General features: G+C 40.1%; 1 protein-coding gene across 4 annotated transcripts in view; it reads right to left on the bottom strand.

The window, feature by feature from the left end:
- Positions 1–21,562, bottom strand: part of VCAN (versican) — a 105,497-nt gene that overhangs the window by 13,545 nt on the left and 70,390 nt on the right. For all 4 annotated transcript variants that reach the window (XM_005883614.2, XM_005883613.2, XM_014531207.1 and 1 more), the window contains 3 exons: positions 19,691–19,804; positions 14,488–14,646; positions 12,896–12,978 (listed from right to left, as the gene is read on the bottom strand). In XM_005883614.2, the coding sequence (XP_005883676.1) occupies positions 12,896–12,978; positions 14,488–14,646; positions 19,691–19,804 (356 nt within the window). The remainder of the gene's footprint in view (positions 1–12,895; positions 12,979–14,487; positions 14,647–19,690; positions 19,805–21,562) is intronic.

A 21,562-nucleotide genomic window follows, 5' to 3' on the forward strand; every position in this document is an offset into this window, starting at 1 on the left:
CCCTTTAGGTGATACAGATATAAGCAAATTGATTTATGAGGAAATATGTAAACAGTTGGGTGGTGAAAATGAAAGGGTGGAGCAAGGAAGGTTCTTGAAGCAAAGAATGGCTTATTCTTATCCGTCCATGTAACATCCCAAAACAGTGCTCACTTTTCCACATAAAGCTTTTTTTTAAAGTTTTTGCAAATATTATGCTAAGTGAAATAAGCCAGTCAGAGAAAGACAAGTAACACATGATCTCACTTATATGTGGAATCTAATGAACCAAAAAAACAAAAACAAACAAACAAAAAAACAACCTGATGAACAAAAAAGATACAGAGATATTGAAGCATGCAACAGACAAATGTATTTCAGAGGGAAGGGGTGGGGAAGTGGTAAGAGATTAACCAAAGAATTTATATGTATATATGCATAGCCTATGGACAGAGAATAGTGTGAGGAAGGCCTGGGGTTGGGACTGAGTTGGGCGAAGGGATCAATGAGGGTGCGGGGAGGGAGCGTGACATCTGTAATGCTTTCAACAATAAAGATAAAAAATTTTAAAGTCTTTGAAAAAGAACGTCAATTCAAAAATAAAAACCTTGAAGATACAAGATCATGCTTCAACCTCTACCAGAAAAAGAATTCCCAGAACATTAAATAGTCTTATTTTTAAATCCCTTTTAACAGCATCTTAAAACTAAGAAGTTTTCAATCCAAACATAATAATTAGCCCTTCTTCATAATATTTGACCCATTTCAAATCCTTTTCATGGCAATTTTTATCATTTCTTAACTTTATCAAATAACTATCCTATGTAATAAAAGCCTAATATGCTAAGTGTCTGGTCAACTGGCTGGCCATTCAACCAATCAAAGCGTAATATGCTAATAATAAGTTAAGGCTGCTCAACCCCTAGCTATGGCATGCACTGACCACCAGGGGTCAGAGAGTCGACTGGTCGACCTGTCGCTATGATGTGCACTGACCACCAGGGGGCAGATGCTCTGACCGATAGATTAGCTTGCTGCTGGGATCTGGACAATCGGGACTGAACGAGACAGACCAGACACACTCTGGAGCCCTCCTGCGGTCCCTCCCCAGCTGGCCAACCTCCCGCATCCCTCCCCAGCCCTGATCGTACACCGGTGGGGTCCCTCAGCCTGGTCTGTGCCCTCTCGCAATCCGGGACCCCTCGGGGGATGTCAGAGAGCCGGTTTTGGCCCGATCCCGCAAGCCAGGCAAAGGGACCCCACTGGTGTACAAATTCGTGCACCGGGCCTATAGCCTATATAATAAAAGCCTAAGCAACTGTTATGGTGGAATGACCAGAATGATTGATCGCTGTGATGTGCACTGACCACTAGGGAGCAGATGCTCAACGCAGGAGCTGCCCCCTGGTGGTCAGTGCGCTCCCACAGGGGGAGTGCTGCTCAGCCAGAAGCTGGGCTCATGACTGGCGAGCACAGCTGCCATGGCAGGAGCCTCTCCCAACTCCGAGGCAGCAGGTGCAGTGGGCTAGGATGAGCGTGAGTGGCGCTCAGCCCCCAGCCCCAATTCAGGCTCCTCCCTGGCCTTCTGCCACTTGGCACACTGTTACATCCCCCCGAGGGGTCCCGGACTGCGAGAGGGTGCAGACCGGGCTGAGGGATCCCCCCACCACCCCCAGGGCACAAATTTCGTGCACTGGGCCTCTAGTAAGGAATAATCAGTGGGCACTAACTAGTTCTTCTAAAGAGACATTCTGTTTAGAATCTCTTAGTTTCTTTTCCTCTACTAAAAGGAAAAAAGAGTTTTCACAGACACTAGATAAAATTAAAGGTCATCTTTTTGTATGTCCTAAATTTAAGATTTACCACCATCTCTCCCTCTCTCTCTCTCTCTCTCTCACACACACACACACACACACACACACACACACACACAACCTGTGTAGTAGATAAGTTCCCACCATAAATATAATAGAGAATATGCAAATGGTTAATGATTAGCATAGTGGACTTCAACAGAGCCCTTGAGATGGGAAAACTAAGCTATTCATTAGACAGATTTGATAGCTAATCAAGCAGTTCTTACACACTAGCAGCCATTGGGTTCCAGCCTGAGAAAAAGGTACAAATCATCTCATATTGTAGCCCTTCAGGGACTCTAATACATAACTGAAACTGCAAGTCTTGAACTCCATCTACCTATGTATCACCTACCTGTCCTAAGTATATTTAAATATAGTTTTTCAGCTGAGATGGAGTCACCTTTTACTCTTTAAAATTCACTATAATTTAGAGAACCTTTGATGGCCAATTAAAGACTCTATATTTTAGAACTATTATGAATATTGTCAAGCACATTTGAACAATTAATCACACACATTCCATTGAAAACAACATTCTTGACATTTGCTCAGGGAGGCTATTCTATGACATAATATATTATTGTAATTTGGGGGAGAATTTACTAAAGCATCAAGTAAGAATTTGGGTGTGTGTTTTTTTTTTCCATGAGCTGTCCAGTCACCATTTTCACCTACTCTGCCTCCCCCCAAACACTGCTCATTTAATTCATTGTAAAACATTTTCATAAGAAAACCAGAATAGTACTCTAGGTTCACATACCAAGGGAACTAGCCAAGGAAAACTTTTCACTGGTTTATTATTGTGTATAAAGTAAAGATACGGGAAAGACTAGTGCTAATATTTGCCTCAGTTGCTAGGATTTTACTAAGCACGTGACTCCATGTGTTTGCTTCATGCTGCACTTGAAAAATCATCTTTTTTACATTTAACTTTCAAGTTCACAATATCAAGCAATTTGTGCTATAATTTTTAAACTCAAAGCTATAAGAACTTAATTCACAGAGACTATTATTCCTGTATAGATTTAGTTGGCTGTCTGGGAATGTGAAGTTTTGGAACGCAAAATACAATATGGCCACTAGGTGGAGATAGCCATCCATCAATCTATTATGAATTACCAACTCGCTGTTAACAAAACATAATTTAGAATACAGCCCCAGAAATCATGTTCATTTACTCCACGTGGCAAAGAAAGATGAAAGGATCATCTGCGATATGTCCTCTCAGATGTGAGGGAAAGCATGAAGGAAGCACTGCTGGAAGAGGGGCCTCAGCCAGATCCTATTTGCCAACCTGATTGCATCCGATTCTGTTCCAGGCCATTGTAGCCAGAATCAGAATTTTCTATTTGACTAAAATGTTCATCTACACAGCTTATTTTTCTGCATTTGGCCTTTTTAAAGTATCCATGGTGTACATCAGTGGTGAAATCGTATCAGAAGCAAAGCCAAATCTATAGTATCCGCCTAAATAAAATCCTTACAACAGGGCAGGCCATCAACACCTCTGCACACCAATGAATGTTGGCAGTGTGATTCACATTTAGTTTGGCGTTAGGTACAAACTTATCTGGAGTCGCTGTAAAAACATGACACCTGTACTAAAAGCTGTGCAAACTCCTATCACCTGTGCTCCCACAGCTACAAATGACATCCCAAAGCAGTCCATGCCAGGGGTAAGCAGATAACCACCAAAGTATAAAAGCAAACTCCAAAGAAAAAATACTTTGCCAAGAGGCCATCTTACTCGTTTGAAACACACGCTGATAAGGACCCACCTCTTCCCTAAATAAGGAACTCAGAATGACCGTGCTGGGCTACCCCCAGCCTTTCAGAACACAGGTCAAACGTTTATCTGAAAGAAAGCTCGGGGGAGTACTTATTACAGAAATCAAAACATTTGGGAACTTTAAAATGCCCTTTTCCCCCCTAGATGGCTGTGGGACACAATAGACGTTTGTTTGCAGTCTGTGGAGGGTACATTAAACTTTGTTTTATTTAACTTGTTTGGGGCAAATGACCTCCCTGCAAGGTAGAGATAGACCCTCTACTGATCCTTGTAGTTGCATAAGGTTACTCTGGTCTGGGTCCTTATTTATTTATGTTTTAAGGGAGGTTATGATTCTGCTGTTGTCTTTTAGTTGAACAACCGAGAGGAAAAGAGCAGCTTTGTTTCAAAGGAGAAAGACACATTTGTTTTGGTGTCACTGCCCTAGGTTGGCAGCCTAGAGACAGATCTTGCAAACATGAATATGCTGAAGGGAAGAAAAACGAACTTGGGGTCTCCTGATAGTTGTTAAAGTGGCAGTGTGCCCATTATTTTCCTAGCTGGCAAATCTCTGTGTGGGAGAGCCTATCTGCCAGCTCTTGAGCACAGCACTAATCTTGTGTAATAGCGTGAGCTCACTGCCCTACAAAGGCAGTAATTATCAACAGCATTTTCCAAAGGATGTGAGTTCCTCCCACTGTGAGACCACTGGAGACAGGGCCCCAGGCAGAGCCCCTCCGAGCCACTTGCATTCATTCAATCCCCACCGTGAACGGGTGGGTGCCAGTGGCTCCTTTACCCCAGACTTGTTTGCACAGGTCTTCAGTCAGGAAGTGCTAAGGATCCAAATGCAACTGAAAGTGCCAAAACTCATTCAACGTTTTTCTTCTGCCTTTTTGATGGTGATTCACTGCCTTAGCCTTATTAGCCATGAAATTTTGATGTCTGTATGTGACTTTAAAGTTTCAGGGAGCATGCTGGAAGAGCATCTGTGAGAAGGAACGGCAATGCATTGATCATTTACTTATCATCTTCTCAATTAGGAAATGATGTTCCGGGGATGGGTAAATGTTGTTCTTCCAGTGTTTGACCCGTCACTAGCCATCTGCACTCAAGGAAAGGCAAGGTGGAGATGAAGGTTTTATGTTCCAGAACTACTCTATCGCACCTCATATTTCCCGTGTAGAATCAGAAGGACCAGTGCTTGGTTTCAAACCAAACTGAGCTGCAACACAATGAAAAATTGTCATTAAGAGCTCGGTGGCCTTCTGCAGAAAAGAAACTGAGAGTTCTACTAATGAGGAATGTGTTAGAGGCTGAGGAAACTGCATACGTTTTCCTTGGCTTTTAGGTTAATATAATGAAGCCTGTGAGGTTTGACATAATTAAATTAACGCCGATATGCAGAGTGACTTGTTCACAGGGAAGTGGCATTTGGAGCTAAAGCCCACACCACAGCTGACACACACCCATCTGCAAATACTTTCTAGAAAGTCTTAGATTTTCAGGTGGCAAGAGGAAAACTTAAGTTTTGGGTTTTGAGGGTTTTGTTTTGCATTATTGTTCTGCTAAAGCATGTGTAATCCTTTCAAACAAGCAGAAACCTACAAACAAGCTTAGAAAACACCAGGAATTAGTTAATTCTCCTGATTCTCTTTTCAATGTCCAAGACATCTGGGAGAGGGAGGAGGCCAAAGCCTTTGTGTTTATAAAGGATAATGATGATCCATTCCTGCAAAAAAGAGCAATGGTTTACGGCCTGCAATTTGTTACTCCTTTTCTCTGCCCCTTTTAAGTGTCTCTTCCTGGGTTAAGGGCTATTTCTTTATTGTTTCTACCTTTTTCAAAGCTGGTTTTTCTCACAATACTCTGCTTGACAGACTGATGTGTTTATTTATGAAAGAAGAAAAGGCACTCTGGATTTAAAGTCAAACCCACAACCAATCTGGCTATTCTTACACATCAACTCCAACCAGTAGGGAGAGTGGGTGCCCCTAATTCTAGGTGTGCCAGCTCGCCAATGTTGGACCATGCTTATTAAATGAAATAAAAATTCAGTTATGTTCTAGAAATATTTTAAAGTAGGATTTTTTTTAAGTAGCAAAGGCTATCAATTAGTTTTTTTGTAATCTATTTCATAAGTATCAAGGGACAAGTCGGCTAGACATTGATGGATCTGTGAGTTAGCAACTTGTTCAAGATTACTAATTCAGGAGATTCAGACCCGGGCAGAGGAGAGGGGGTCTGTGTGGACAGGGGGAGCGAGGAGGAGGAAGTCATGACTACTTCCTAGGAAGCCCTCAAGCCAGCAGCCTTGCAGGGGTCAGCTTAAGGGCGAACAAAGTGAGATGACTGAAGGGAAAATGTGCAAGAGATGCAGAAAATGTCGAAGAATAAATTCAGGATTTGGTGAGTTTTTTTAACCAAACACATCAAACTTTCCTAAAGCTCCTCAGCATTTTAAACAGGGAACTAACTGGGCTGTCAGTTCTATTCAATCCTCCACCTCTGGACAATGCTACCGAAGGTGGCATTTTTCTTTCAAGTCGCTGTGTCTGATCCATGAAGCATCGGGTCTCCCGTGGTGACGGGTTAGCTTTGAAGGTGCTGGGGAACTCAGGGAAGGGATGAGAGGAAGGAATTGCCTCCTGAAGCCTCATTCCTGGGGGTCAGAAGCAGGAGGGAGCAGGATGGGAACAGCTTTAAATCTCTGCTGTCCATGGGTTGATTTTAAAGAGGTAAGTAGTGTGATTAAAGCACCCAACTGTTTCCAATATCTCCCTGATTGTGCTGTCCATGGACACACTGTAGTCTATAGTTCAAGAAAAGCTGTAAAAATGAATTTGCTGCCCTAACCGGTTTGGCTCAGTGGATAGAGCATCAGCCTGCAGACTCAAGGGTCCCGGGTTCGATTCCGGTCAAGGGCATGTACCTTGGTTGCAGGCACATCCCCAGTGGGGGGTGTGCAGGAGGCAGCTGATCGATGTGTCTCTCTCATCGATGTTTCTAACTCTCTGTCCCTCTCCCTTCCTCTCTGTAAAAAATCAATAAAATATATTTTTTAAAAAATGAATTTGCTAGAAAGTAAAAATGCTTCCATAGTGTTTCCTGACGTCTGTGCTTAAAAGGACAGTCACAGACAGTGTATGAATAAATGAAGCTCTGTCCAACCTTAGGCAACAATTCATCCTTGGTCAAACCTGCAGAGGGGCCGTGGTGGAAATGTTTGCTTTCCATCTTTCCTTTCCAAAGCTTGTTGTAAATGTATTCTTGGGACAACCATGGACACAACTGTTATCATTCCCAGTGGGAACACCTATGTCCTTTGCGTTAATAACTTTTGTAAGACACATTATGCTTGGCTATAACTTTCTGTTTGTGAGGAACATTGTTTTCTTGTCACCGTATTTTGAAATCTTACCTATTATGTTTTAATGTTTTTCATCTTGGTACAACTTTAAATAAAATAGTTAATTTAGGTTAAGCAAGAATTGCCACAAGGAGATTCAGCCAAAAGACTTACTTGGTCATTTCAGGATTCAGAAGATAACAGTGAGTTGGTTGAACAATTTATGGATATTGATTACCATTCAAAAAACATTTGTTAGGTCTCTATTTTTGTCAACAACTCTGCTAGGTGTTGAACAAATAGAGATGAAAGTTAATCTCTGCCTCAGAAAGCACAGTGTCAGGAAATTTATACCACAGGGGTCTGTGGTAGGATGGGAAGAGGCACAAGGAACCGCAGGAACACAAAAGATGAGCATTTAGTCACACCCAGCTTGGAGGGCTTCCTGGAAGAAGACCTTTAGCTAAGCAAGGTATTGAAATGCTTATTAAATAAAATGTAGTAAGGGGCATGAACATTCTAAGCACTAGGGCAAGTGTGTGCAAAGAGCTGCAGGAGTTGGGGGTGCTGGCTTATTCTTTGAGATGGGATTGCTTAGGAATCGGCAGGTGGAGTGCATGGACTTGGTATGCCATGCTCATCATTAGAGCTTTTACTGAAGGCAATAGGAAGACACTGAAGAATTTTAAGAAGGGAGTAACAAGAGTTTAAGGCAAGGAGAAAGGAAGGTCACAGGCACCGCAAAACAGATCTGGGGGAAACACTTCAGACTAGTCATTCATTTAACAATTAGTTAAGGCTAGAACTTAAAAGTCAGATAATAGTATAGAAGCTAGATAAGAAATATTTGCTTAAGTTTGCCAGCTTTAATGTGTATTTAACTTGGATGGTTTAACTTAGTGTCTTTGAAGACATTACTTGGGTGACAAGTGAAGTAATTCATTATTGAGGTTATTTGTCAAGGTTTCCAACAAAGCACTTGGGGCATTTCACTGTTAGAGATCAATAGTCGAGTTAAAGAGTAACTGGTAGTAGAAATAACTGCTGGTAGAAATAACGTAGTAGAAACCCAAGTGACAAAGTGAAAATGTAAATGTGTTAAGAGAAAATAACCTCCATAGAAATCACAAGGGGAAGCCTATAACCAATTTTATTCATGAGCATTCTTTTGTGAAATTTATTGGGCAAACGCACCAAATAAATAATTTTTTAAAATATAACAAAAGCAAGAGTTTTGCACTTTGTTAATTCTATCAACATCCTATTATAGAGGCCAATAATGTGGAGTGAATTGACCAGGATCTGAAGAAGAGAGGCAATTTAGGTAACTTGGACAAATAACATTGTTAAATTAGTCTAAGCATGTAATTGAATTAGTCTAGCTGTAAAGCATGTTAAATATGATATAATTATGCTACAAGTTGGAAGCAAAGTTTAATTATTTCAAGAGAAGAAATTATTGAAATTGAGACCTAATATAAACTTGTTTTTACTGAATATTAGACTGAGTAACCAAAGATAATATACGGTAAATATCAAAGGTTCTTTTTGTTTTAATGCTGCTCTACCTCCCAAGAAGGATAAGCAATGATAAATCTTTCAAACAAAAAGTGGGGGAGTGAAGGGGGGCCAATCACTCTAAAACATAAACAAAGTCCTTAAAATTACACACAGTCAAGTTAACACCATTTCCAAGGGTAAGCAGATACTGCTTTCTCCGATGAAGAGTTTACTACTAAGGGTATTTTCAAAAGCAAGACACTTGGAGTAAACAGCGAAACAAAGGAGAACTATTTTATTCAGAGGCCTGTGCACATATGGAACCTGTTAAGGGGCTGGTGGCTGTAGAAAGAACTGTAAACGAGGGTGAGACACCTAGCCTGTCTCAGAAAGGAAGGGATGGAGGCAAGGGTGGTTTCAAAAGCAGAAAGTGGGCCAGAGATCAGTCAGATGGGAGGGAGACAGGCTGTTGGACAGATGGTCTTTTCTGTTCCAAAATGTTCAAAGTTAAGGGACACTCCTTACCACACTTTTATTTCATACAAAGAATGAATTAAGAGGAAACCGAGGGCCAGTCAGAGTTTTTTCTGGAGTTACTTGTGTCATTTCTTTGATAAACTTTGCTCGTCTGTGTAATTCATTTTCTGCCTTCTTCAAACCAAGGCCCTCACTTGGTGTGCTCTCCATCACCCTTAGCTTTCAATTAAAAATGTGAATTAGCCTGACCGGTTTGGCTCAGTGGATAGAGCGTTGGCCTGCGGACTGAAGGGTCCCGGGTTCGATTCCGGTCAAGGGCATGTACCTTGGTTGCGGGCACATCCCCAGTGGGGAGTGTGCAAGAGGCAGTTGATCGATGTTTCTCTCTCATCAATGTTTCTAACTCTCTATCCCTCTCCCTTCCTCTCTGTAAAAAATCAATAAAATATATTTTTTAAAAAATGTGAATTAATTAAGAGTAAGGTTCCTATTTACAATGTACAGTTATCAATGGTACGTTATCTTCTTCTGGAAATTCCTGGGAAAGATCAATATTTTTTGACAAAGTGCAATGATTGCTTATTTACCAAGTTTAGACTATGAAAATGATCATTTCACAATCCACTGAAAATTAACGGACACAGACAAAAAAAAATGGTTAAGTTGGCTTGCTTTGGCTTAGTGGAATAATGGCATCTGATGAGCCAAGTGCACTGGAATGGCACCTGACAGGGAAGATAAATTCCCTAAGATATTTTACAGGTCTTACATGCCTGCCAGGTATGTCAATATTCAGTCTCATTGACCAAGCTCACAGAACTTCTAGGGCCTTATCATGGAAACCATGAGAAATAAAAAGCAAGCAAGAGAAACACATCTTTGAAGAGCTGAACTGCTAATGGAGAGACCAAAATAAACACCTAGGAACATGCAACAATGGTAAGAATGAAGACATACAAATCAATTCTGTGTAACCAATGAGAGATTGCACATAGTCAGGGACTTGGCCCAATCAGGTGAGCATGTATGTTGCAAATGACAGGCTTTACATATACTCCACCCAGCCAGCTGCAGCTCTTCTAGCCTCAGGGCCAGCACATACAGGGAGACTATGTGGTCTGGCTCTGCAGGGTACGAGTAAGTACCAACCTGAATGGCCACCTTGGCATCCTGGCTTCTGTAATATAGTTGGAAGCTCACAACTACCTGCACTTTTCACTGCGTTATTTATAAAGGAAAGTTTGTGAGAGGAAGACCCACTGGTGGGTATCCTATAAACCCAGTTTATCCCAAAGAAAACAGTATGCATCCAACAAGCGAAAACACATTAAATGCCTATACTATATAATCTGCATTAAGAGAATTATGGAAACAGTTTTAACTATTGTAATACACAGAAAACTGTCATTTTAATTTTTATGTATTCACTTACAAATGAATAAAAACAAGTCTCTCTTCCATTAAAATGAATATATAAGGACTTATGTCATACCAATAATAATCAAATTGACCAAATTGATCCCCTTAGGTACAACAAAACGAAAACATACAGATGCAAAAACTGCACATACACCACTGAGCAAGGACAATTAGAAGACAAGACTAATTGACCCAAGAGGTGTGGTTCATATATCTTATAGCAGTGGTTCTCAACCTTCCTTTAATACAGTTCCTCATGTTGTGGTGACCCCCAATTTCATTGTTACAAATTGAACATAATTAAAGCATAGTGATTAATCACAAAAACAATATGTAATTATATGTGTTTTCCGATGGTCTTAGGCGACCCCTGTGAAAGGGTCGTTCGACTCCCAAAGGGGTTGCGACCCACAGGTTGAGAACCGCTGTCTTATAGGAATATGTTTTATGGACAATCTACTTTCCCTATTACTTCTGAATCCTGCCAAAGAACCTACTTATGAACTTGAATGACAAACAGTATTGATTAAACATAAGGAGTCATGACAGAGGGCAAGCTTTATTGCAGGATTGCTAAAGGAGGTCTGTGGCTTTGGAAACAGGTCTAAGTTCAAATACTGGCTCCACCACTTACTAGCATCGTGACTATGGGCGCATATCCCAGCCTACTGACTTTCCCTGTCTTTACCTGTAAAACACCTAATGCCTGCCTGAGAGGTTATTGTGGGGCAAAAACAAATGCAAAGTGCTTAGTAAGAGATCGACACAGATGAACTAAGGAGTATATCCACAAGGGCACCAAGAAGCTTTCCTGAACAGAGTACAGCTTCCAAAAACAGAGATTACTCTGGCATTTGTTCTAGATCAGTGATGGCGAACCTTTTGAGCTCGGCGTGTCAGCATTTTGAAAAACCCTAACTTAACTCTGGTGCCGTGTCACATATAGAAATGTTTTGATATTTGCAACCATAGTAAAACAAAGACTTATATTTTTGATATTTATTTTATATATTTAAATGCCATTTAACAAAGAAAAATCAACCAAAAAAAATGAGTTCGCTTGAAGTCCTAGCAAAGGTCAGAACTGTGCACCGCCCAGTTAATCTAGGAACCACCCAGTTAATTTAGGTAATAATAGTTGAAGCATCCCCACCTTAGTTCCCTTAATTCCTTAGATACTTATGTAGATCCTTGTTGATTATTGTTAATCAGATACTCCCGGAAATGTATTGATGAGTTAATCAGATACTTTTGTCTACTCCTGGAAATTGTCTGCTGATCTGTGTGTCATTGAAACTTCCTTACCCTAAGGGCTACTCCAGATCAATAAAAGATTGGAGCAGCCTGAGCATGGGTGGAAGTCCTTCGGGACTTGCCCGCCTGGTTCCCCAATATTGCAAAATTATCTCGTGTCTTTCTCTCTCATTTGCTGTGCGGCTCCTCTTTCAGGTACCGAACCCTACTCCACGCAGAACGTGGAGGAAGTGTTACTCGACATTTGGTATTTACTTTATACATTCAAATGCCATTTAACAAAGAAAAATCAACCAAAAAAATGAGTTCGCGTGTCACCTCTGACACGCGTGTCATAGGTTCGCCATCATTGTTCTAGATGAACCTTACATTTTGCCAAGCTCTTTAGATATAGGTGAATGGCAGGTACTGAATGAAATATAAGCAGCTAAGTGGTTCACACCCAAGAAAGAGCTTAACAACTATTTTCAATTTTTCTGCTTATTTATTTACTAGGTAAATTAGAATTAAATTTACACTTACTGTCGCCAGTGGATCCCAACTTTGTCTGCACTTTAGAATCAGAGGTTCTACTGTAATGACTTTGAGCTGAGGCCTAGGCACTGGTTGTTTAATTGCAGTCTCCTGGTGATTCTAACAGCCAGGGCCTAGAACCACTAGTATAGCTAACCACACTGGAACTATTTCTAAAAAGCACCTTTGCCAATCCTAACTCAAGAACCTTAGTACAGCCTACTCAAGACTGTTGCCAGTATAACCACACCTTTCTTTATGAAATAGAGAAAGCTAAAAAGCATATAATTAGTCAGCAGAGTTTGAGTGGAAGGAAATTCATAAGATCATCATTCAAAAAATTTTTTAAGATGAAAAAAATAGGGCATTTTGCTTGGATAAAAATGAGCCATGCCTTATAGCAGATTTCCAGTGCAATTATTTAATAGAGAAAGGTATCTTTTAAAGGCATTTTATCTTACAGTTATTCTTTCCCTTTTTATCTTGAAGCTATGCAAAGCCAACATAACTATCTGAAAGACAGACTTGAGGCAGTTCTGATTATGTGGCTTCCCAGTTCAATGGAAATGTGATCCAGTCCTCTTATCAAGAGAGCCACAGTGATTGCAGGACTGGTGGTTGGATCGATTCTCATGGAACTCTACTCTAACTCCCTTTTATTTCACTGAGTGACCCTGAGCAAGTCACTGAACTGGTCTCCAGTCTAATGCGCCCTCCACACAATGCAATCAGCACACAGTACCAAGTTCCTAGGAATCCTTTCCATCAGCAGCTTACCAGTGTGCTGCCATCAGTCCAACGGAAGTCATGCTCAAACATCTTGTCATTGAGGCCTATCCACTGGTAGTCATGGCCCAAACCTGAAAGATGGTAAATAACACGAATATTTTTATTACTTTTGCAATATATGGATGAAACATACAAAAAAAATATTTCAGAATGAATCGTGCATCCTCTTTTCTGGATGGATTTTTGTTTAGTTATTCGTAAAAATTTTTCATAGTCTGTCTTTTATCCTTTTGCCCAATGTGCTTTAAACTAAAAAGCTAATTTTCAAACACTGTAAAACATTAAAATATGAGACATAGACATTATTTTTCTAGCAGTTTACAATTATTTAATGGGTTTCTTCATCCTTACTCATGATAGAAACTTTTGATTTATTCTTTTTATTAAGTTATGCTATTGGTGCCCAGGCAGAGTGGCTCAGTGGTTGAGCATTGACCTATGAACCAGGAGGTCACAGTTCAATTCCTGGTCAAGGCTCATGTCGAGGTTTTGGGCTCGATCCCCATTAGGGGGCGTGCAGGAGGCAGACAATTGATGATGTTTCTCTCTCATCATTGATGTTTCTATCTTTCTATCCTTCTCCCTTTCTCTCTGAAACCAATAATAATAATATGTATATATATATATATATATATTTTTTTTTTTTTTAAGTTACAACATTGGCAAAAATTCAGTGACCCAATAAAACATGACAGATCTTACCCATGCTAACCTCACTTTGAAAGCCACATGTTTCTTCTCAAAGCAGTTTAGACAGTGAATATCTAGACCAAACAGTCCTGCAAAATTTCCTCAAAATTAATTGTTTTCACCATAAGATGAGTAACTGGCAAGCATACCATGCAAAAAAGTTAAGTGAACCTCTATCCAGAGTGCAAATTAACAATCACATTTTTAAAAGATAGGAGGCATCATGAGAACATATTTAATTGAGCATAAAATAATGTTTCATGAGCAAAAAAATTCTACATATTTGTTACATGAACGCTAGCTTGCCCTCCTCTTTGTTATAGTTTAAAGAGTAAGTAAACAGCTTTGGTAATAAGTTACATTAGTATTGTCTCTGTCTATTCATGATCTTAATATGAAGTCCACTTGCTATGGTCTAAAATAATAGAATTTTGGATGAGAACTAATTATGCACAGGAGATAAGAATAGGGTTCTATTAGCAATTCAGTTTGAATTACTGGGACAAAAATAACTGAAAGCAATTTTCTCTTTAACTTTAGACAACATATGCATGTATTCTAAATAGACTATGAATGTAACCATCAGAAGAATTAGATTGAACCCTAAGATGCAGCCATTTTTGTAAGTAAAAAGCTGATCAAATAATATGCTGTTTCACCTCTTATTGCAGGCCATCCAAGAAATGCCTCCCTGTGTTATAGTTGAATATTACCCCAAATGGGGGACTCATACCAGATATATGATTTTAAGTAGTTCATAGATGAAGGATTTAATAAGTGGAATCACAACTGAGAGTGTACTTGCTCTTTTTAATTAGACGGGAGAGAAAGCTAAGAAGGTGGTGAGAATGAATGAAGCTTCATGAAACCAGTGTATATTTGGTACATACGATTCACAAACATTTGTTCTTCGTGAGACAGAATGCTGGTGAGATGGGCGCCCTGCAGACGACATTCCCGTTCGGCTGCATCCCACGTGCGTCGATGGGCGAAGTACTTGTAACACTGCCCTTGGAATTTGTGCCAGCCGTAGTCACATGTCTCCGTGTCTGGGAAGAAATAAGGCAGAGGCTTCTTAAACACATCTATGTCATCTAAACTTGGCTCACTGATCCAAGTGCTAACTGAAGACCCAAGGCAATATCAATGCAACATCCCTGCAGTAACGGATCCATAAAATTTGGCATGATGACAAAAATATTATGATAAAGAGAGGCCAAATGATTCCTGCCAAATGGATGGCTGTACTGCAGGTCCTCAAATAAGATCTTGTTGTTCCATTCAACTTCGTTTTATCCTAACATAGATGGGATGCTATAGGAACTTAACTGTTGTTTATAACCATCAGCCTATGGTTAGACACAGGCCTGACACACTAACCTGAAATAAAGACATCATTTCACTTAAAGTCTCAGAACCTATGGAGGATGTTAAGTGAGGACTTACTGTGCATCTTTGGACTGAAAAGCCAGCATCTAACTGCAGTGTCCTCGATTAGAGCCAGCATTAGCAGGAGAGAAGACTGGAAGAGAGGCCAGCCAAACCTCTTAGGCTGCAGTGTCTACTGACTTACTGGTGAAGTAGTTGGGGCTAATTCCTTACCAATGGAACTTTTAGTGATAAGAATTTGGCTAATAGGATTCTGGATGCTTGCATGAGTACTTCAAAGGTCTGGAAGTAGGAGTAGTCCTTTCCCACTTCCCAGAGAGATAGCTGGTGGCCAGTCTCTGGCCAGGTAAGATTTACAAAGAGAAAAAAAATCTTCATCGGTAGCAGCTTCTGGGATACAGCTAAGGCTGTGTGCCTTCTTCCCAAAAGGAGCAGGAATATAGGTAACTGCAAGTGCAAATGCATCTGGATTTTAAGTTTATTAAGAATTATAAAACCTGAGTTCTTTAACTTCATTCCCAGTATTCCACTAAGCATATATATTCGTGCATGGGGGAGGGGAGAGGGGGTGTGGTCCCTCAGCCCAGCCTGCACCCTCTCCAATCCAGGACCCCTCAGGGGATGTCCAACTGCCACTTTAGGCCCGATCCTGCAGGGTCTTGCAATCCGAGACCACTGGCTCCTAACCACTCACCTGCCTGCCTGCCTGATCACCCCTACCCACCCTGCCTGCTTGCCTGACTGCCCCTAACCACTCTGCATGCCTGCCTGATGCCCCTATTGCTCCCCTGTCTGCCTAATCCCCCTAACTGCTCTCCCCTGCCAGCCTGATCACCCTAACAGCTCCCCCCTACGGCCTGATTGCCCCTAACTGCCTCTGCCTCGGCCCCACCACCATGGCTTTGTCCGGAAGGACATCTGGAAGATGTCCGGTCTAATTAGCATATAACCCTTTAATTAGTATAGACATATATTATTTTTTTTCCTCTTTCACAACAAGCAGACTATAACCAGTAACCTGCTAGGATGAAAACATTTCTTCAATATATCTAAATTATATACTGGCAGTGAGTGTCAGCTATACTTTCTAGATTGCCAGTTTTGATGTGTTTTCATAGGAAAGCAGCCTTACTCATAGCATTGCATTTTCAGTGGTAATCTTCCCTCAGACTCACCCACTGACAAATGAGGTTAAATTCTGTATTTAATAATAATTAATTGAAATAATTTTTTATTTCTACAAAACAATTCTCACAAATATATGTAGTTACATGCAAAAACTAGCAAAACTGTAAAGTTCATAGCATTTTAAGCACCAAGAAAACTTTCTAGATTACCTAATGACCATCCATTCCTCCCCTTACTTTACTGATTTATGAAGAAAACAAAACCCTACTCCATGAAATAAATGCTTGTTTTATGCACCAGACTTGGTGGCCAAATTGAAAGTCAGATTGCCTCCCGACTGTCATTCCATTTACTCCTCTTTCCACAATTGTGGGAAAGACTGTGGTCCAAGAGATTAAATTTATTTTTCCCTGGCTTCAGTGATTTAGGCCATACTCATACGACAGATGCAACTGATCTCTGAGAACAGTCTTTAGTTCAGTTTAGTCTAACTGGCCTGTTGTTTAGCTACAGCCAGCTGACTAATTGATTTAAATCATGTGCACTGGAAGCTTTGCGTTCTAGTAAAGTGCTGTATGGAGACCACTAGATCTCACGGGAAAGGACACAGGACACAGCTTGCTCACTTGGTATAAAAGTAGCACTCAGTGCCCAAGAATGAAGCATATTTTGTTACTTGGATGCAGTAATTTTCTTTTTGAGGAATTCTCGGGGAAGAACTCAGAGCTGAGCTATGAGAGGTGGGGAAGAAACCAATCTTCATATATGAGGGGGTTGGTTTACATGGGAGGACAACTGGAAAAATTTTTAGAACATTCTTGCTGCCAAAGTCAATAATGTGATATTATAATAGCATAGTGTTCCTTATCCTTGGAAATTATCATTTATTTTAAGACACATGGCTTAAAATTCTGGACAAAAAAGTCTTCTATAACACTCTTTCTTATCTTCTATTAACCCAAGTGATTTTTGTCTGGTTTTATCTTTTATCATTAAAATAGATTACCACTATATTTCCTTTAACCCCCCCAAAAAATACATGATCATACTCTTCTGAAAGTAGGTATCAGAAGCAGTCTGTTTATTTATCCCATCTTACCTAAAAATAATGTAACACACATTTCATTTCTCAAAAGGCAACTCTTTTGGGTGACACAGCCTTAGAATACACCTGACATGAAAATACTTCTTATGTTTTAAAACTCCTATAATGCATAGGTTGCATTACAAAGTCCCAGATTTTGTTGTGCCTGTGCATGATGGGATTGGGTTGGGGGAGGGTATGACACTCCTGCTCATGGTCACAGAAAATGAAACTGTCATTCAAACAATCTCACACAAAAAATCGATTTGCCTTATGATATGCAGGCAACGTTTTCAGCACCTCTGACATATAGCTGTCAGGTCTTAAGTTGTCAACACTTGGGCACTTCTCACTGACAAGCTATGTCTCTGACTTTAGTGGGGGCCATCTGTGTGTCTCTCCACTGTTCTAAGACCCTCTTCCAGATCTCAAATCTGTTATAATTCCACCAAATTGCAGCCCCTATTCCAGAGTTACTGGGAGTTGGGATGTTACTAATGAGAGAACAGAAAAGGCCAGCTGAAGAAACAACAACACAGTCATCACTGAATTTGGACAGAAAACTGTTTAGACAACAATGCTGCTGTGAATGAAGAAAACATTTGCTCTTAGGCAACCTGAAAAGAGCAGGAAAACTCCTTCAGAGTCCTGCCAATAAATCACAGGAGCACAGCTGCATTTGGTAAACAGACCGGGATGAATGTTGCTCATCATGTGGATGAAAGTCTAACTCACTGTAAAAAAAATAGAGAATGCACCTGAAAGTTAGGTGGCACCGGAAATGAGAGAAAAACCCAAAACCTTTTCTTTCTGATTTTCCTTTAAAGAGATGGAAAAGGTAACTGGCCCCAAAGTCCCTCTCAAGGATGTGTTACCGCATCAGGTACAGACATAAATAAAATGCTTATCTGTCAGAGTTACTTTAGAAGGGTGAAGATATTGAGAAAACCCTAGGCTTTCAAAGGCAGCTTAGATTCATTTCCCCCACACTCTCATTTTCTAGCTGTGTGACCTTTAACACATACACACTTGTTTCTCTCTGAGCCTCAATTTCTAACCCATTTACTCATAGAAATACTGTGTCAACCAAATGAAATGATGTACCTGGAAGCATTTGATAAACTATAAAGTATCCCACAAGTAGTATCTCTTTTTATTCTCTGCCAAGAATTATGCTGAGTCGCCAAGATCAAGGCTGTGTTTGTGTTGTTCAGAGCTCTATCTCCAGTGCCTTGAACAGTGCCTTGAAAACAGTAGGTGTGCCATAAACACCTGTTGAACAAATGATTTTTGAATTGCTCCTTGTATTTGGAATAAGTGGAGCAAGAATCATTTAAACAAATTTTAATAACTCAAGTATATTACCCTATGTTTTCTTTAACAAATGGCATTTTTCTCACTGTTTTCATTTAAGAAGGGAAACAGTGAGAAATTGCTTGGTCAATTTTCATATTTACCTTTTAAAATTCTAAAGCAAATAGATTCCTCCTTTGCAATAAAGAGAAAAGGAAAAAAATCTAAAAACTCAGCCATCAGCCATCCCCTTCAATTGGCAATTTAATACAGGCTCCTTTTAGTTTTGTTTTTTAATTGTGGTGATGTTTGGATTAATGCTAAAAAGTAAAATGTAGGGCCAGACCAATGTGTTCTGAGTCTAATACATTTTCCTTTTGTCTGGTGGAATGGAGGTTTGGCACTAGGCACTTTTGTCAAAGCCAAATCACTGTATGACTTTAAGTGGAGGAAACTGGCGTTCCAAAGCTTAGTGTGCTGAGCATGTGACCTGTTTCTGATGCATGGACTAAGAAATGTTACCATTAACCACCTAACATGTACTCTCACGTGGGCCATAAAGTGCAAATTACAGGGATCAGGAGATTTAAGCCATCGTGAACATAGGCCTTTCTTTCATTCAGAAAAAGTAAATGCTTCTTCAGTAGGAAAATTCCCTGTTGAGCAGATTCACAATATCTTTTACGTAGTGTTTGCCAAGTCCGAGTCAATGTGTTCTAACAACTATATAAACTCATTCTCCAGAGATGATTGACTAAGGAAAATAAGTCCCTTGAGTCTCAAGTGCGTAGGGGGAGAAAATAAAGGCAACTAACATTGAATTCAATACTACCTGGAACAAACCATGAACATGGATTAAGGTCTATTCCTAATTTGTCCTTTGGAGGAATACATATAACAATGTTCCTTTTGTTGGCTAGATGGTTTTAAATGTGCTCAGTGTGCCTGTCTGCAATTGCATCCTATCAGTGAAATAAAAACGATCAAGTCAACACTATTTTTCAGATGTTGTGAACTATGGACACATGAGGAAACCTCAAGTATTTAGGAACCTGTGGATTTCCTCTGCAGGAAAGAATATGTAGTATGGCCAAAGGACTAAAAATATCCAAGTCATTATGACATAAGACTCTCCAGAAGTAACATTCAAAATGAAGTATCAATAAAGTTCATCCTACAAATGTTGCAACAGCTCTTACCTTGCTCACAAAGTGCACCAACATAGCTGGGAAGACAGAGGCACCTGAACGTATTAAAGCCGTCAACACACGTGGCTCCATTGCGACAGGGGTTAGAGTGACATTCATCGAATTCTGAAATAAAATCATAAAAGGCCACAAAAGAACTTTCAAAAACAATCAAAGGATTCTAGTTACTGTGAGGTTGCTAGATAAAATACAAGATAGCCAGTTGAATTTGAATTTCAGATTTAAAAGAAAAAAACTTTTAGTATAAGTATGTCCCATTTTATATTTAGGACATACTTAGAGTGAAAAATTATTCTTTTTTTAAATCTAAGATTAAAATTTAACTGACCTTCTTATATTTTTATTTGCTAAATATCTGGAAACCCTAAGAAAATTTCAACAATTTAGAGGAGGATCACTGTGTCCATTTCTTTTAGATGAGTCACATGAGCCCTAAAATGGATCAAGTTTTAGTCTAGCCTACCCACTTCCAATCCTGGCTCATGCTCCGATTTCCTCACTCCTGAAATACTGAAAATACCTGGCAGGCCTCCCAAGCCCTGGGCCCTTCCCTCTCCAATATATCCTCCATTCTGCCGATGGTCACCTTCTTTGGACACAGTCATAATTTTACTCCTTGGCTTTCAAACATTCCATAGATCCCAGCTGTCCAGGACAGTTGTCCTTAGAGTGTGGTCCTGGGACCAGGGACAGCAGCATCACCTGAGAATGGTAGAAATGCACACCCCCAGGCCCACCCCAGATCTACTGAATCAGGTACTGGGGCTGGGGTAACAACAATCTGTATTTACCTGGCCCTCCAGGTGACTCTGATGCACACTAAAGTCTCAGAATCACTCAACTAGAGCATGAGGTACAACCACTGAGCTATTATTTTGAGACAAGCACTCTTTCAATATGAATGTTAGCGATTTTATCCCAATATTTCCATGAGCCTTCTTTACTCAATCATTAAGAGAAAAACATCCTGGTACCTCTAAAAGAAGCACTCGACCGTTATTATATTCCATCATTTCTTTCATCAGAGATAAGGTCTACAATTAGGCAAATTTAAAATGGAGTCTTGCCCTAGCTGGTTTGGCTCAGGGGATAGAGCATCAGCCTGGGGACTGAAGGGTCCCAGGTTTGATTCTGGTCAAGGGCACATGCCCGGGTTGTGGGCTCAATCCCCACTGGGGGGTGTGCAGGAGGCAGCCAATCAATGATTCTTTCTCATCATTGATGTTTCTCTCTCTCTCCCTTCCTCTCTGAAATCAATAAAAATATACATTTTTTAAAATGGAGCCTTTTTTTTAAGAAAAGGAAATCTAAATAAGCATGAGAACAAAAGGAACTGATTCCGTAAGAACACAGTTACATTCTTCAGAACTAGAAAGAGAGGAGGAGGCCTGCAATCCATACCTGCTGGAGGTGAAGGCGGGTGAGGCTGGCTGCTGGGGACAGCCAGGCAAGGCTTTCTCCCACTTCACAGCAGAGGAGCAAGTTATCTCAAAATGTTACAGCTAAACTCCCTCATTTTAAAATATAGCTTTGGGAAAATTTGCTGTATTTAAATTGATCATTTATTGATATTCACATTTGGGGGATAGACTAAAAAAGTTTGTTAATATTTATGCAACTTTACATTTGTAGAAAGCCTATCTGTAAAATCCACAAAAAGACATAGCTGACCTGAGTAAGCTTCACTGAGTCTTGGGTATATTAACAAAATTCAGTAACCAAATGACCCCATTTCCCACAATCTATTTAAGTCACTCTATGACTTTAACTTCATTGAACATATAATTCATCTACACATGGATTTCTCTGAAATCCTCTGATTGATTCAAGTAGTATAAATACTCCCCCCCCCCCCCCAAAAAT

This window comes from Myotis brandtii, unplaced genomic scaffold, assembly GCF_000412655.1.
Source record: "Myotis brandtii unplaced genomic scaffold, ASM41265v1 scaffold794, whole genome shotgun sequence".
In the NCBI taxonomy this organism is placed as follows: domain Eukaryota; kingdom Metazoa; phylum Chordata; class Mammalia; order Chiroptera; family Vespertilionidae; genus Myotis; species Myotis brandtii.